This window comes from Hemitrygon akajei, chromosome 21 (assembly GCF_048418815.1).
Source record: "Hemitrygon akajei chromosome 21, sHemAka1.3, whole genome shotgun sequence".
Classification (NCBI taxonomy): Eukaryota; Metazoa; Chordata; class Chondrichthyes; order Myliobatiformes; family Dasyatidae; genus Hemitrygon; species Hemitrygon akajei.
This window is the reverse complement of record NC_133144.1, coordinates 61,296,855-61,313,930: the sequence shown is the minus strand read 5'-3', so window position 1 is coordinate 61,313,930 and position 17,076 is coordinate 61,296,855. Positions and strand designations below refer to the sequence as shown.

At 42.6% G+C, this 17,076-nt stretch overlaps 1 protein-coding gene across 1 annotated transcript in view; it reads left to right on the top strand.

The window, feature by feature from the left end:
• The window catches only part of ttc23 (tetratricopeptide repeat domain 23), a 63,404-nt gene that overhangs the window by 41,611 nt on the left and 4,717 nt on the right, over positions 1-17,076 (top strand). The window contains exons 8-10 of the mRNA XM_073025570.1: positions 302-429; positions 7,079-7,228; positions 14,924-15,006. Of these exons, the coding sequence (XP_072881671.1) occupies positions 302-429; positions 7,079-7,228; positions 14,924-15,006 (361 nt within the window). The remainder of the gene's footprint in view (positions 1-301; positions 430-7,078; positions 7,229-14,923; positions 15,007-17,076) is intronic.

Below are 17,076 nucleotides of genomic sequence, written 5' to 3'. Positions count from 1 at the left end.
TAACTCATACATCTTTGGAATGTGAAAGGAAACCTATGTGATCACAGAGAGAAGGTACATACTCCATACTGACAGCGACAGGAGTTAGACCCAGGTCACTCATGTAATAGCATCACACTAACCACTAAGCTACCGTCCTACCCATGAAAGTAGCTTTCTGCAGCAGAAGCACAGTACATTACAGATATAACGATATAATTTAACATAAACTTAAGTTAATGTGGCTTTATAGTTGGAAATGAAGTGTATTAAAACTTTGTGGTTGCTGTTACTATTTAATGTTCCCTGTATCTTTCTACAGACATAGCAGAGCAGTACTACCAACAGAGCCTGCAGTGTTATCAGGCACACATGGGACCGGAACACCCTTTATCACTCTCTGTCCTAGACAGTTATGGTCGCTTTCTGATACTGATCAAAAACTATGTGGTAAGAATAAGTATTTTTATCCGGTGAGGATTGTTGACCTCACAATCTACCTCATTATGATTTTTGTGCCATAGAGTTCACCTGCACGGTATTTTCTCTGTAGCTATTTACACTTTATTCTGCACTCTGTTACTGTTTTGCCTTGTACTACCTCAGTGCACCGTGTAATAAATTGTTCTGTATAAGAAGCATACATGGCAATTTTTTCAGTGCATGTGAAAATAAACATTAAAGATGTTTTGAAGATTAGCTTTATTTGTCATGTACGTTGAAACATACAGTGAAATGAATCATTTGCGTCAAATCAGCTAGTATTGTGCTGATTGAAATACATAATATGCCCTCAACATACTAACCCAATCCCTTACAGTACATCTTTGAAATGTGGAAGGAAACCCTCATGGTCACAGAAAGGAGGTACAAACGCCTTACAGGCAGTGGTGGCAACCGAACGTTGATCAGTGCTCACTGGTGTTGTAAGGTGATTATGCTGACCACTACGCTACTGTGTCACCCTGAATTCCAGATCCAGTTTTGTTAAACTGCATTTGAATTTTCTGACTGAAGATGTCCGATTCATTAGCCATGGTCTATGAACAGTTGTCTGCAAGATAGGATGGGACAAACTTCATGACACGCATAAATATCAACCCATACCAGTATGAGTCTGCCCTTTCTTCTCATGGCTTAAACATGCATACTAGGACAAGGATTTATGATGGACTCTAAACTTGGGAGCAATCTAATATAATGATTAAATTACCAGACAATCATCAAGAGGCCTGGTCTATGCTTCTGGAGTTGAGAATTCAAATCCTACCAGTGGGGAATTTAAATGAAGGAATTAAATGTTAATATCATTAGTGGCGACCATGAAGCTGCCAGATTGCTGTAAAATCTTTCCAGTTCAGTCATGTTCTTCAGGGAGGAAGGCTGCAGTTTGTAGTCCTGTCAGTGTCTCCACAACCACCATGTGGTTGACTCTTAATTGCACTCTGAAATGGTCCACAATCAAATAACAGATTATTCAGATTTTGTTGTAACAGTAAGGGGAAACCTGTATTACAATAGAGCTTGTCACATCCCTTTCTCAATGTCTATTATCTCTCTTAAAACATCTTAAACATTTCTCTTCAACATAGCGATTTTTACCCAATTCCACCACCTCCTCCAGTGGCAGTAAGTTCTAGTTATTAACCATATTCTGTGCTTTTTTTTAAAAAAAAGATGCATCTCACCTTAAACATATGCTGCCTTGTTTTGGTACCTCCGAGGTGGAATAAAAATTCTGTTTTGCCTATCGTTACCTCTTATAATTCTGTATACTTTTATCAGGCCACCTATCAGCCTCCTTTGATCCCCCTACAACTATATCATCTGTAGCCTTAGACGACTTTCCTTGCTACTTTCCACAACGCCACTAACTTGCTAACCAGCATCGAACATTCACTTCCAGGTTATTAATACATATAAGAAATAGCAAAGATCATAGCACTGATCTCTGTGGACCCCACTGGTTGCAAACATACAATCAAAGTTCAAAGAAAATTTATTAGGTAAGTACATACGTTCACTGGTATTGTTCACCGTGGTCAGAGGTGAAGACCTGCGCAAGGAAGATAAGATAACAGGGGGTGCGCCATCCCCAGTAGCGCTATCTTCACCATGGTGAGGTAAATCCCAGTGGCAAGGGTGATCCCAGGACAACTGGTCTCACATCTTGGCTGCAGGAGGCTGCTGGGTCCTTGATCTGTTAAGGCCCGCCTGTTGTGCACCGCCAGCGCATTGCTTTTCTGTCAGGCTGTGCTCCCTTAGCCTTGTCTCAACAGACTTACCACAAGGCAGTGCGGCTATTTACCCATAGCTGGGACAGTGGTTGACAGGCACCAGGGCATGTCCATACAGTGGTGGGCCTGCACGCCACGTCTCTGGGGCCCACTGCTGCTCCGAGATCCCCTGTAGTTTAGCCTGTGTCTGTAAGATACCCACTTTCCATGTGTGGCCCCGAGAAGGCACTGCAGGAGTCTTAGTGGTGGAGAGGCTCTGTACTGGCAGGAGGAGGCTTACACACTCGGCTCCTCTTTTCACCCTCTGTTGAGAAGGCTAGCCAGCGGCAATAGCTGTAAGCAGAGAGCACTATGTGGCATACAGCATGCAACATGCACTCACTACAAGCGCCACTACACTACTGCACTAGACGCTTCATGCACATCCTGTGAGCAAATACTCCCACCCACACACAAGGTGCATATATGTCACCATATACTACCCTGATTGATTCTATTATGATTATTATTCTATTATGGATTTATTGAGTATGCCCACAAGAAAATGAATCTCAGGGTTATGGTGACACTTTGAACTTTGAGATTCATTATCTTGGAGGTTTTCACAGTAGATACAAAGAAGCACCATAGAATCAATGAAAAACTGCACACAAGATGGACAAACATGCAAAAGACAACAAACTGCAAATACAAAAATATAATAATAATAAATAAGCACTCAGTGAGTCCATAGATTGTGGGAACAGTGCAGCGCTGGGGTGAGTGAAGTTATCCCCTCTGGTTCAGTAGCCTGATAGGTAAGGGTTAATAACTGTTCCTGAATTTGGTGGTGTGGGTCCTGAGGCTCCTGTACCTCCTTCCTAATGGTAGCAGAGAGAGGAGAACATAGCCTGGATGGTAGGGGTCCTTGATGATGGTGTTGTCAGCAAACTTAAATATGGCATTAGAGCTGTATTTTGCCTTGCCTTCATAAGAATAACAGAGTAGAGCAAGGGGCGAAGAACACAACCTTGTGGTGCCTCTATGCTGATGGTGATTGCGGTGGTATTGTTGTTTTATATTCAAATTTGCTGGGGTTAGAAAAGCATCCTTCAACCACTACTCTGTGCCTCCTATCACCAAACCAGTTTTGGATCCAGTTTGCTCATGCATCTTCAATCCCATGTGTCTTGCCTTCTGAACCTGCCCACAATGTGTGACTGCAGTCAAAATAGACAAATATACCTGAATCCTATCCTTCAGAATTTTTTGCAGTAATTTCCCAACCTCTAACATAAGATGACCAAGTCTATCTTCTTAAATAAAGGAATAACATTATCTGTCCTCCAGTCTTTTTGTACTACTTCTGTGGTTAATAAAATTACAAATATCTTTCAACAGGGGACTGCAATCTCTTCCATTTCCATAGCCTTCTGGAGTAGTAGTTGCCGTGCAATTACTCGATTTGAGTATGATGCTCTCCAAAGGGTTTGGCTATTGGTGGGCCCTTGGTAACTGTAGAGGCTGATCCAGGATCTACAAAAATCTGGATTGTGTACCGTGGGGAGGCTGATGCATGAACAGTCACCACATGGTCCCTGACAGGTCAGGCTGAGGGTGAGGTGAAAAACAATTTGCCTCACGCATCTCCTTTAAACATCACCTTAAGTGTATGTTTTATACAAGTAGCTGGCCAAACCCAAGTGGACAGCAAATTGAACAGCAGCGCATAGAGGCTACATTTTTTTAAATAGGAATACAATGTCATGGCAAATATAAGACAAAACCTTGTGTTTAAACCACATGTAGGACTGAAAAAGCAGTATTGTAATATTATGCCTTTCCCAGTCAACGTCAGACAACTGATGTGTATCCTATTTAGGCATAAAACAGATGTTTCCCTAGTTATTGTTACTGGTGAAAGAATCTTGCGCAGGAAGAATGCAGTTCCATTCTTCTGCTTTTCACCACAGTTGTTCCTGTTCAAGTGTCCGTTTTCCATTGAAACCAACCCGCTGTTCAATCTGCTTCCACACCCTTTCAGGAAGACATTCCACAACACAGCATTTTTTTCCTGTGAAATAATTGCAGGTCTTTAACTAATTATCTTAATTTTGTACTAAGATGGTATACTACAGATGTTCAAGCAGTGGAGGGGGTGGAGAGATAGGAGCCTAGAGCCAATTATTGGAGGTAGTCTACAAAGTGTTTGCCAATCTCCATTTGATAACCCCAATGTGGAGGAGGCACGGAATGAATGCCTCATACCAAATTTGGAGAAGTCCAAATCATTTCTTTGCCTGGAAGAGTGCTTGAGGCCCTGGGTGGATAGGCAGGAGTTTAAGGGAAGGTTCAATACCTCCTGTAGTAATTCAGGAAGTGGAGATAAGACTGGGTTCTGGTGCATACAGAAAAGTGAATCAATGAGTCAAAAATCCTTCAGAACTCTGAAAGGAGAAGAGAGGGGCTCTGACCTGTGATAGAATCTATTGAACATTGAACAGCATCTGTAGATTCATACTTTTTGCACTACCTGTGTAGGTGGGAGTGTGGAAGGTGAGGATAGGGGAACCATGTTTTGGGTGAGATGAAAGGGGTTGTGAACAGGAGTGTAGAAAACTGACTGAAAGATGCATATCCTAAGTGAGCTCTGGAGGAACATCCACCATTGAGGAAATAGCAAGTTATCTCAAAGTGCTTTGGAATTGGTTTATTATTGTCCCATGTACTGAGTTACAGTGAAAAGCTTGGCTTGCATGCTCTTCATACAGATCAAATCATTACAGAGTGCAGAGAAATATTTCACATATCACACAGAGACATACATAGCTTGCTTATTGTCTCATTGCAAAATCTTACACCCTGTACTTCCCTCATTTACAACTCCTCTAGATTGACCCTATGTTCCCTATGTATCCCAATCTTCCAGAACGCAACAGAAGTGCTGTGTTTGCAGAGCCCTCAGCATTGTCAAGGAACCCTCCTATCCATCCCGCAATCTCTTTGACCTCCTACTACAAGGCAGAAAGTACTACAGTATAAGAGCAAAAAGCTGGGTAACAGCTTCTTCCCCCAGGCTGAGAGACTTCTGAACACCCAGCTACACCTCATACACCTTACTTATGACAGTACCTGTAGCAGTAAAACAGTTGTATTTTAACTATATGTCATATATGCACTTTATGTCAACTTATACATCTATAGAATACTTTTTTTATCTGGTAATATTATTTTATGTGCTCGATGTTATATATGTACTCTGTTTTGCATCTTGTTCCCTGGTTGTTTAGCTGTATACCTGTGTATGGTTGAATAACAATAAGCTTGAATGTTCATCTTTTGTCTTTTATCATAGTTCACATCCCCGCTTTCTGTTCACCTTAAAACCTGTGTGTCTCTAATTTTCACACTTCTAGTGAGCGCAGAATTTTCTCTTCCCAAAGATGCTGCCTGACTCACTGAGTATCTTCAACACTCTAAATTTGTGTCCTTCACTTAGCAACATTCCTACCTGTAGGAGTGATTTACCATTATTTATTGAAACCTGCTCTAATGTTGAACACTTCTCTTTTGAACCCCTCCACCCCAGTTAACCCCAGCTGCTCCAATGGGACAATCCCAGCCTCAGGAACAACTGACACTTTTCCTGTTTACCTCTTCCAACAAATTTCCTTTGGACTCTTCCAGGGACCCTGATGTTCCTCCTGAAGCGCGTTACCCAGTATTAGATGCAAAAATGTAACTGAGACTTAACTCATGATTTATCATGGTTTAGGACAGCCTCTTTGGTGTTGTATCGTGGGTGTTTGTTCTTGCAGCCCCTTTAAAAACTCTGCTGAGCAATGTTCTGGCATGTCCATCAGCAACAGGCGAGCCATGATAGGCATGTGGCTTAATCGGGTGTGATCCCTCTGTTAATGCTCACCACATGGATTACACTGTCAGGTCATATAACAGAGCTCCGACACTGGAGTGCTGCCAGATGTTTGGGTAGCTGTTGTGCTACTTTTCAGTTCCTAGGTTCATTTGCACCTTAAGCAACTTCCTTTCATGTGTACCTGCTAGAGCGTAGTGAATCTCAGGTGTTCTCTGCCCTGCGGGATTGTGGAAGTTCAATCATTGGGGACATTTAAAAAGAAACTAAATATATCTCTGAAGGGCTTTGGGGAACTGCAACTGAAGAGGATTTGAGGCCTAGGGTAGAACAGCTGAAATTTAATTAAATGGTGGGGCAATTTTGAGGGGCTGAGTGGCCTAATCTGTTATGAATGTGTGGAGCAAGTACAATGGATTAGTAGGGTAGATTTTTTTTTACTGAGTCATGTCAGCCATGGTACACACTGCGCAGCTTACAATGCGGGAGTGACGAACAGAACCCGTCGGGACAAAAACATCCTCTTGAAAATGCGCGCTTAAGAGAGAGCCTTCCATGCGTAGGAGGCCCAGTCGATTCACTGTGTGATGAATCGGTCACATGCACATGCCGCATTCTCACAATCGATCTGATGTGGTTCATATTCCTATTTCCTCTTAGTACAGACAGCTCAAAGAACTGTGACATTCAGAATTTGACATTAAGCTGCGTGAGGTAACAGAACTGTAGATAATAAAGTTGCAGATTTTAATAAACCTTTTAAAGTTGGGGTGATAGGTTGGAAAGAGTGAATTTCAGAGTTTAGAGCTTGGGTGGCTGATGACACAGCAGCTGACGGGGAGGACACAATCCCAAACTGGAAGAACACAGATACTCCAATGGATATAAGGTTTTGGAAATGAGAGTGGGTTAGGAAGTGGAAACAGGGCTGAGAATTTGGAACTGGAGGCAGCCCTGAGGTATTTTTGTGCAAATTCAGGATGACATTGATGATTTTGCCTCCCTACAGGGTGCTTCGAAGTTGCTTCAGGAATCCCTTCCAGCCAAGCTCTCTACCTTCGGAGATTTCAGCACAGAGGTGGAGGAGACATATCGCCTGTTTGGAGGAATTGAGTTAGCGCAGGGACACCAAAAAGCAGCCTTCAAAAAGTTCAAGAAAGTGAGTGCAGATGTGTGGTGTAAAATTCCATATTATTTCATGTAACCATGAAGAATATCTGATGTTTTGCAATCCTGCTTTGTGTCCATTAGCGGTAGTGTTTGATACGTTGCAATAATGACTGTGCTTGATAAAAGTATCTCACTTGCTGTGGTACACATGGAGTCATGATTGGTGCTGTAGATGTTTCCTATATTGGGGGCGTCTAGGACCGGAAGATACAGCCTCAGAATAGAAGGATGTCCCTTTAGAATGGAGATGTGGAATTTCTTTAGCCAGAGGGTGGTGAATCTGTGGAATTCATTGCCACAGATGACTGTGGAGGGCATGTCATTGGGTATACTTAAAGTGGAAGTTGATAGGTTCTTCTCTTAATGGAATGTTTCTTTAACAGCTTGGAAAATTATGATCTGCCCAGTGCCAGTTTCGGTTTAATTTGCTGAATGCCAGCTGATGCAATGTTGACAACAAATACTTTGGAAAAAAGTATAGTCAGCATTTCGGGCTGAGACCCCAGTCCTGCAGAGGGACTGTACTTTTTCCCATAAATGCTGCCTGGCCTGCTGAGTTCCTCTAGTATTTTGTGTATGTTGCTTTGGATTTCCAGCATCTGCAGATTTTCTCTTGTTTGTGAATAAATACTCGATTTTGCTTAGTTGTCTGTGTGCCCTATACTCAATTCTTTTTGCCCAGTCTCATACTAAGCATTGCCATAGTGTTCACAAACTGAAGGACATTACTACCATAGCCCCATTCCGGTCCCATTTGTTGTGGAGAACCAGGATTACCATTGAAATCAGAGCCATGATAATAAATAGAGAGAATAGGAGTACCATGGTAGCCTTAATTCCTTGTGTCACTCTAATTGGCTATTCCATGCCCACTCTTTTTCTTTTTAAGCCCATCACCCATACTGGGGCATAGACTACCAATAGCAACTCACCAGAGTCCTCAGTCCTGTGCCAAAGGTTGGTTAACCCCGTGGTTTCCGCTTTCACCACATAACGTCATATGTCTTCCAGCCAAAGATCCTTCCTCTTTCAGGAGTGGGGCCTGTGGAGCTTTCGTTGGCATTTCTGTAGCTCTGGGTTTTTTTTTACGGGAGAGGGTTGCTAACCCCATGACCAGCTCTCCTCCTTTTGCAGCTGGGCTTGGGACCATCTATTGTAGAGTTATGCCCACATGGATCCCTCTCATTTTAGCCTCTGTTCCAGTGGAGCTCACTGTAGAGCAACACCTCATTTTCCATTGCTGCCTTCAGGATATCATGGAAGTTGGCAGCCTCAGCCATTCTGTCACATCTCCAGCATTCAGTTTCATGTTCTCCCTTGGATGTGGAAACTTTAGAGAGGGTGCAGAGGAGATTTACTAGGATACTGCCTGGATTAGAAAGCATGTCCTATAAGGATGGGTTGCATGAGTCAGGGTTTTTCTACTTGGAGTGAAGGAGGATGAAAGGTGACTTGATAGAGGTGTACAACATGTTAAGAGGCATAGATCGAGATCGAGTGGACAGCCAGGGACTTTTTCCCCAGGGCAGAAATGGCTAATATGAGGGGGCATAATTTTAAGGTGATTGGAGGAAAGTATAGAGGGAATGTCAGAGATATCTTTTTTTCACACAGATTAGTGGGTGCATGGAATGCCCTGCTTAGGGGTAGTGGTAGAGGCAGATACATTAGGAATATTTAAGAAACTCTTTAGATAGGCATATGGATAATGGAAAAATGGAGGGCTATGTAGGAAGAAGGGTTAGATTGATCTTAGAGTAGTTTATAAGACTGGCACTATATTGTGGGTCTAAGGGCCTGTATTGTGCTATAGAGCTCTGTGTTCCTCCCTGGTACACCTCATTTGCCATTATGAAATGGTGAGTACAGAACTATTAGGTTTACTGATGTCCAATAGGAAAGAAACACCACTGTCCTGTATGTGACACCAGATGCGTAACAATGTGACTGACCCTCTGAAATGGCCTTGGCAATAAAGTCCACATCTCGTGAATGAATAAATAAAAAATTACACCCCAATGATCAAACCAATCTCTCATAGAAAGTTCATCATTTATAAACTACCCCACTCTCTTAACCTCTCTCCACTCCAAACTAATTAGAAAACTAACTCACTACTGTACCCTGGGAATCTGCTGTTCTACCCTGTTTTTTCCTCTGTGTGCCTCTGCCCCCATCAGTCTGGTTGACTCTTACAGCCCTGGTCTGAGGAGCCAGTTTGGGGATGGACAGCCAAGCTAACCTTGTCTTGTGAACAAATAAGTAAAATAAAGTTTAAATAGATGCAACATGTTTCTGTTGGTTGGCGCAACAGAAACAGATCTAGTCATCTGCCCACCATATCCCTAACCTCTGATTCATAATGCCTGCTTAATTACAATGCTAACTGTGTAATAATTGCCTCTTATCTCTATTACTGTTTGAGGAACATTGTTGTGTGCATAAGTACAGTCGTATTTAACTTGCAGTAATAGTGGTGGCCACACTTCAAAGCAGAAACTTCTGAGGTCTTTGGGATATCCTGAGGTTAAGACATTAACTATGTGGTATTTGTATCATCTTCCTACACAAGTGGTCAGATTGTCTGAGAGGATTATTTTCAAACCCACATAAATGTAACTCTGTTGCAGAACAGTAATGGAATTGAAGCTGTCTTGCGCTTTGAGCTTTGATTTGATTAGGGTGCATGTGGAGAGAACGTTTCCTGTAGTAGGGGGAGTGTAGGACCAGAGAGCATAGCCTCAGAATAGAAGTTTAGAAAATAGTCTGCACATTTATTTCTACTACTAAAGTGCATGACCATGCATTTTCCAACATTGTATTTCATTTCCCACTCTCTTGCCTATTCTCCTAATCTGTCTAAGTCATTCTGTAGCCTAGCTGTTTCCTCAACACTGCCTCCCCCTCCACCAATCTTTGTATCATCTGCAAACAAAGCCATCTATTCCATTATCTAAAACATTGATATGCAGCATAAAAAGAAGTGGTCCCAATACTGACCCCTGTGGAACACCATTAGCAACTGGCAGCCAACTGGAGAAGGATCCTTTTATTCCCACTTGCTGCCTCCTACCAATCAGCCAATGCCTCTAACCATGCCAGTAACTTTCCTGTAATGCCATGGGCTTTTAACTTGGTAAGTAGCCTCATGTGTGGCACCTTGTCAAAAGTCTTCTGAAAGTCTTTATCTATCCTATGTGTAATCTCCTCAAAGAATTTCAACAGGTTTGTCAGGCAGGACTTTCCCTTAAGGAAACCATGCTGACTTTGTCCTGTTGTCCTGCGAATCCAAGTACTCCATAAACTCATCCTTAACAATTGACTCCCAACATCTTCCCACTCACTGAGGTCAGTTGAATGAAATACTTCCATTCAAAACTAAAGTCAAGCTGCGAACGCAGCCTCTCACATACATTGATCAACATTAACTCAGGACATCTCTCACCTTCCTCACTGCCCTGTGTTTTGATGTTACTCCATTGACCTGTTCACCAGTGATGAACGTTGTTCTGATGCCACATATGTTGTGTGGTTGAATGAGAAATGAAATGGCAGGCCTGCTCCAGTTCAGGTTGTACTGAAGATGAGCTGGAGCCAGAAACACTGATAGTCGATATCCCATTCCTCTGCTTCCTATTTTGTTGCTCTCCAAAACAGCAGCTGTGGACAGGGCAGTATTTACCTCTTTGTAACCACAGAAGCTTCTAAAATTAAATACATTCAATCTGGATTTGTGCATTTGGAAATTTGTCCTCAGCTGGCACTATTTGCATTGGGATTCAATTTCAGATTGAATACAGTGCTTGGTCAGTTCTGTATTCTCCATTAATGCAGCTAACCTCGGCCAAATCACCAGCCAGTAAATTTCAATGTTATTCTCTAACATTAACACCTAAATTGGTATATTTGATAAACTGGCTTTCATTTCTATAGCATTGTCTGAAGCCATTTAAGTTCCTTTGAGTTATGGTCATGGTTGTAATAAAGGAAGGCACTGGTCAGACTGCATTTGGTCTTATCGAGAAAAGAATATGCTGGCATTGGAGAGCATCGAGAGCAGGTTTACAACAATTATCCCAGAAATGAAAGAGTTAATACATCAATAGAGTTTGATGGTTCTGTGCCTGTACTCACTGGAGTTTAGAAGAATGTGGGGGCGGGGGAATATAATTGAAACCTACTGAATATAGAATGGACGTGGAGAGGATGTTTCCAATAGTAGGAGGGTCTCAGACCACAGAGCACAACCTCAGGACGTCCCTTTAGAACAGATGAGGAGGAATTTCTTTAGCCCCAGGGTGGTGAATCAGTGGAATTCTTTGTCAGAGATGGCTGTGCAGGCCAAGACTCTGGGTATATTTACAGCAAAGTTTGATAGGTACTTAATTATTAAGGGAATCAAAGGTTATGGACAGAATGGAGTTGAGAGGGAAAATAAATCAGCCATGATCAAATGGTGGAGCAGACACGATGGGCTGTTTGACCTAATTCTGCTCTTATGTCTATGATCTTATGGTACAGAAACTGACTGGCAATTTGTGCACAGCACAGTCCCACAAACAGCAACATGATAATGACCAGATAATCTGCTTTGTGTGATGTTGACTGACTGCAGACCCAAGCGTTCCTAGCCACTCTCTAAATCAGTGCAGTGAGATAGGTTCATCCACTTGAGAGGGAAAGGGCAGCCTTTCCTAACCCTTTGGAATGTGGGTGCAAACCGGAGCATCCAGAGGGAACCCATATGGTCACAGGGAAAACGTATAAATTCCTTGCAAACAGCAGTGGAATTGATCCGTTTACTGGCACTGTACAGTGTTACACTAATGGATGCACTACCATATTAAGTATTCATGCATTCCTCAAAGGCCATAGGATTATAACTAAGGGCTGAGCTAAGGATTTTTACCTAAATTTAAAAACAAATTACGGGTGAAGTACTTTTGAAGGAAACAAGAATTCTCTCTTTCAGGGAAGGATTTGTAAACTGGACGCAGGTTAGAGTCCCGTAGCAAACTCCACTATACAGCATGTGTCCCTCAGATAGATTATAAATTCAATTCTTATTTGATTGTAAATCTGATTCATGGGTGTTTTGTTAGTTGCTGGGAATCTGTGGTTGGATTTTAAACCATTGTTCATGTTCTAATTGTACATTTAGCTGATGTTTACTTTGTAAGATTCTATAGAAGCAACTGAGACATGGGGTCATAAGCAGCAATGTGAAAATGTTGTGCAAAGCACAAAGGAAGATCTTTCTTTCTTCCTCCATCCTGTGCATCACAAAGGAAGAGAAGGAACAGTAAGATAGCATCCAGGGACAGGAATATTCGGTCGACTTTTCATAAGGAAAGCAAGGGAGAGGAAGGAGTACAAGTTGGCAGGTGATAGGTGAGGGGTAAAGTTGGTGGGTGGGGGAGGGGGTTTGAAGTGAGAAGCTGGGAAGTGATAGTTGGAGGAGGTTAAGGGCTAGAGAAGAAGAAATCTGATAGGAAAGAAGAGTGGACCATTGGAGAAAGGAAAGGAGGAGGAGCACTGGGGAGAGGTGAGGAGAAGGGAGCCAGAATGGTGATTGGAAAAAGAATCAGTAGCTAGAGTGGCAAGTTGGTCCACTCAGCCATACTCTACCATTCAGCAGTATTGTGTTTGTCTTGGCCTCAACACTACTTTCTCACCCCCCACCCCCATCCCCTCAACTCCCTTTCCAGTTAAATGCCTGTCTCCACCTTCACTGCCTCTGCCTCCACAACTTCCACAACTCACTGAAATAGTGGATACTCATGATTCATTGCCCTCCTCATCTTCTTCTGCAATGGGCAACTCCTTATTCTAAAGCTATGCTGCAGGATTTAGGAGGCAACATCCTCTCAGCATCCACCACAGATCTGTATCTGTTTCAGTCCTGTTGGGTAGAAGATACAGAATACCAAATACACGTACCATCAGGCTTAAGGATAGTCTTTATAAGACTATTGAATGGTTCCCTCATATGGTAAGATGGAGCCTTGACCTCATAATCTACCTCGCTATAACGCTCCACCTGCACTGGACTTTCTCTGTAACACTTCATTCTGGGTTCTGTTATTGCTTTCCTTTATACTGATGTGATGAAATGATCTGTATGGATTGAATGCAAAGTTTTTCACCACGTCTTGGTACATGTGACAATAAAGTAATTTACCTCACATTCTTCTAAGCTCCAAGTGTAGGCACAACCTGCTCATCCTTTCTTTGTGTGAAAAACCCCTTCATCCCAGGAACTGACCCAGTGAACCCTCTCTGTACTACCTCTAAAGGAACCACATCCTTCCTTAAGCGTGAAGACCAACACTGTGCACATTGCTTCAGGTGTCATCTCACCAGCGTCCTATAAATTCAGATCAAGCCTTCCCTCCTGCATGCCCTTTGCAATATTCCATGAAATCCCCCAATTATTTGCTGAAACAACATGATAACTTCCTGCTGTTATAATGATGTTCCTACCACTGTTCACTCTAATTTTACATACAACTCACATTAATAGAGCATCTATAACATATAAAACATCACAGCAGCATTACCAGATTGATTCCCTAGTACAATGAGGTGGACTCTTGACTCAATCTACCTTCTTGTGATTGTTTACCTGCTTGCACTTTCTCCATAGGTGTTACACTTTATTCTGTATTCAATGACTTGTTTAAAGAATAGATCTGTATAATCAGTATGCAAGATAAGCGTTTCACTGTATCTCTGTATGTGGCAATTATAAACCAATTCCAACTCTAGTTCCTCTCTCTTACTTTAAAACATCTCTCAAAACGTACCAAATTTTTGGTTGCCTACACTAATAGCACTGTGAGTTGGTGCCAAATCAATCGGGTAATGCTGCTGTGATGTTTTATATGTTATAGGTGTTATATTAATGTGAATTGTATGTAAAATTAGAGTGGATGGTGGTAGGAAAATCATCAAGCATAGTCATACAGCACACAAACGGGCCCCTCAGCCCACAAAGTCTATGCTAACCATCAAACAACTTGATCCCATTTCCCAGCATTTGATCAATACCCGATGTTTGATGATTCAAATGCTCGATGTGAGTATCTCAATCGACTCCACCACCCATTCAGGCAGTGTGTACCTGGTTTCTACCACCCTTCAATCGTGGAGAGATGCTATTCAATTCAGGAGTCCTCCATTTCATTGAGGCCCCCGCATATCAGATTTGAGGTACTACCCTGAATTTTGAGGGCTAAGTATCCTCTTGACCATCACTACTTACTCAAAGAACACAATAGCAACTGTATAGTGCCTTTGAATTTGTCAAGTGTCCCAAGGTCTGTCAAGGAGCAAAATTTGACACTGAGTCAGGTTAGAGCTTGGGGATCTGAAGGCACAGCAGTCAGTGTTGGAGCAATAGATCTTGTCGGGGCAGAAATAGAGGACTGGAGAGTCTCAGTGGGCCCAAATGGAGTGATGGAGGAATAGGGTAATGGAGTGGGGGGGGGGGGGAGGTGTGGAGGTCTGTAGTTAGCACCTCTAGGAGAAAAGGACAAGAGACTGGAGAGGTGGAGGCTCATGAGCAGTTTTAATAAATGTTCTGCTGTGTTGTTGGATTGCAATGCGCTGACCCTGCACAACTGCCACTGATTAGCTGAATGCAGAGCTTCTAATTAAATACTTTAATCTCTCTCTTTGGCAGTGCCTGGAAATTCAGACCTTTCTGTATGGTTCACAGCACAAAAAGACCAGAGCGACTCAGCAAACAGTCCAACTCCTTGCCAAGTGAGTGATGCCTCGCTGCCCATCAGCTCAGTGACATGAGCTGCATGAAGCCATTAACAACTTTCGAGAAAACTGCCAGACTGCCGCTTTAACCATTGCATTGCCACAAGATCAGTAAGAGTTGCAACAGTAATTGTAGTGGTCTCCTTACTTGGTTAGTTTGGTCCAAGTTCTGAGACACACGCACCAGCAAGTTTGATTTCAGAACTGGAGTGAATTTCTTGGAAAGTTTTGTGCTCTAAGGGTGCCATACAAATGCAAGTTGTTGGTTTTGAGGTCAACAAGATATTTTGAGTTAGAGAGAAGTACAGCACGGAAACAGGCCTGTTAGCCCATCTCATCTGCACAGACGTGTTTTTCTGTTTAGGCCCATCTACTACATCTGCACCATAGCCCTCTAGATCCTTCTCATTCATGTGCCCATCCAAACTCCTCTTAAATGCTGTAGTTAAACCTGCGTCCACCACCTTTGCTGGCAGCTCGTTCTGCACTCACACCGTCCTCTGAGTGAAGAAGTTCCCCTTGGGCTCCCCTTAGATGTTTCACCTTTCACACTAAACCTATGAACGCTAGTTCTAGTCTCACCCAACCTCAGTGGAAAAGCCTGCATGAATTTATCCTATTTATACCCCTCGTGATTTTGTGTACTCTTTCAGATCTCCCTTCATTCTCCTACGCTCCAGGAAATAAAATGCTAACCTATTCAACCTTTGCTTATAACTCAGGTCCTCAAAACCCTCCAACCCCACCCCCCCCCTTCCATGTGTCTATCCAAATGCCTCTTAAATGTTGCAGTTATGCAACTGTACCCACCTCAACCACTTCTGCTGACACTTCATTCCAGGTACTCAATACCCTCTGTGTAATCTCTCAGGTCTCCTTTAAATGTCTCCCATCTTGTATCCATGTCCTCTAGTTTCAGATTCCTCAAGCTTGGGGAAAAATTATGACCATCCACCTTATCTATACCCCTCATGATTTTATAAACTTCTATGGGATGACCTCTCATTTGACACATGAATATTAAGGGAATAGAGGGGTATGGATGACACACAGGAAGAGGACACTTTGTATAAATTAGCATCAAGGTCATCACAACATTGTGGGCCAAATGGCCTGTCCAGTGCTGCACGTATGTTCTATGACATACACACCTCAATTAAATTTCTCCAGGGTTGTAGAAGGGTTGCTCAAGCTATGTAGCCTAGAAGAGAAGACAGGGCCTTAACTTACTATCTCAGGCAAAAGACCGTACTCCCTCAATGGTATCTTGGAGTGCCAGTTTTAATATTATATCTAAATTTCTGGGGTTAATGTAGGAACTGCTCTGAGCTCCTGTTTTCCAAGGCTCTGGCACTTTTTTTTTATACTGCTTTTGATCAGAAATTTTCCGGGAGATTCAGACGTGAGCAAATTTTTCCAAGCTCTTTCCTGGTTACCTCAGTTCCTGTGAGAAATTAACTCCTTGTTTTGGCCCAGTGTCTCCTGACATTGTTCACTGTTCTATAGTTAGCAATGATGGACTGAGAAGAATGGGACAGGCTGCAGATGTGAGATTGTTCAGGTAGTAAAGTCACTCTTTACACAGAGAGTGGTGAATCTGTGGAATTCTCTGCCACAGGAAACAGTTGAGGCCAGTTCATTGGCTATATTTAAGAGGAAGTGGCTAAAGGGACCAGGGGGTATGGAGAGAAAGCAGGTACAGGGTTCTGAGTTGGATGATCAGCCATGATCATACTGAATGGCGGTGCAGGCTCGAAGGGCCAAATGGCCTACTCCTGCACCTATTTTCTATGTTTCTTTGTTACAGCAGTGATTCATACAGTCATAACACAGGTCTCTGATCTCTGTGTTGTACTTGGCAGGTATAATAAAACTGGGTTTAAGTAGAGTCTTAGAATCATACAACACAGAAATAGGCCCTTCAGCTTGTCTGCTCTGTGTCAAATAAGATGCCCTTCCAAGCTAGTCCCATTTTTAGATTGATTTATCTCATGTACCTTGAAACATCAAAACATATAGTGAAATGCATCGTTTGCGTCAATCAAATCAGTGAGGATTGTGCAGGGG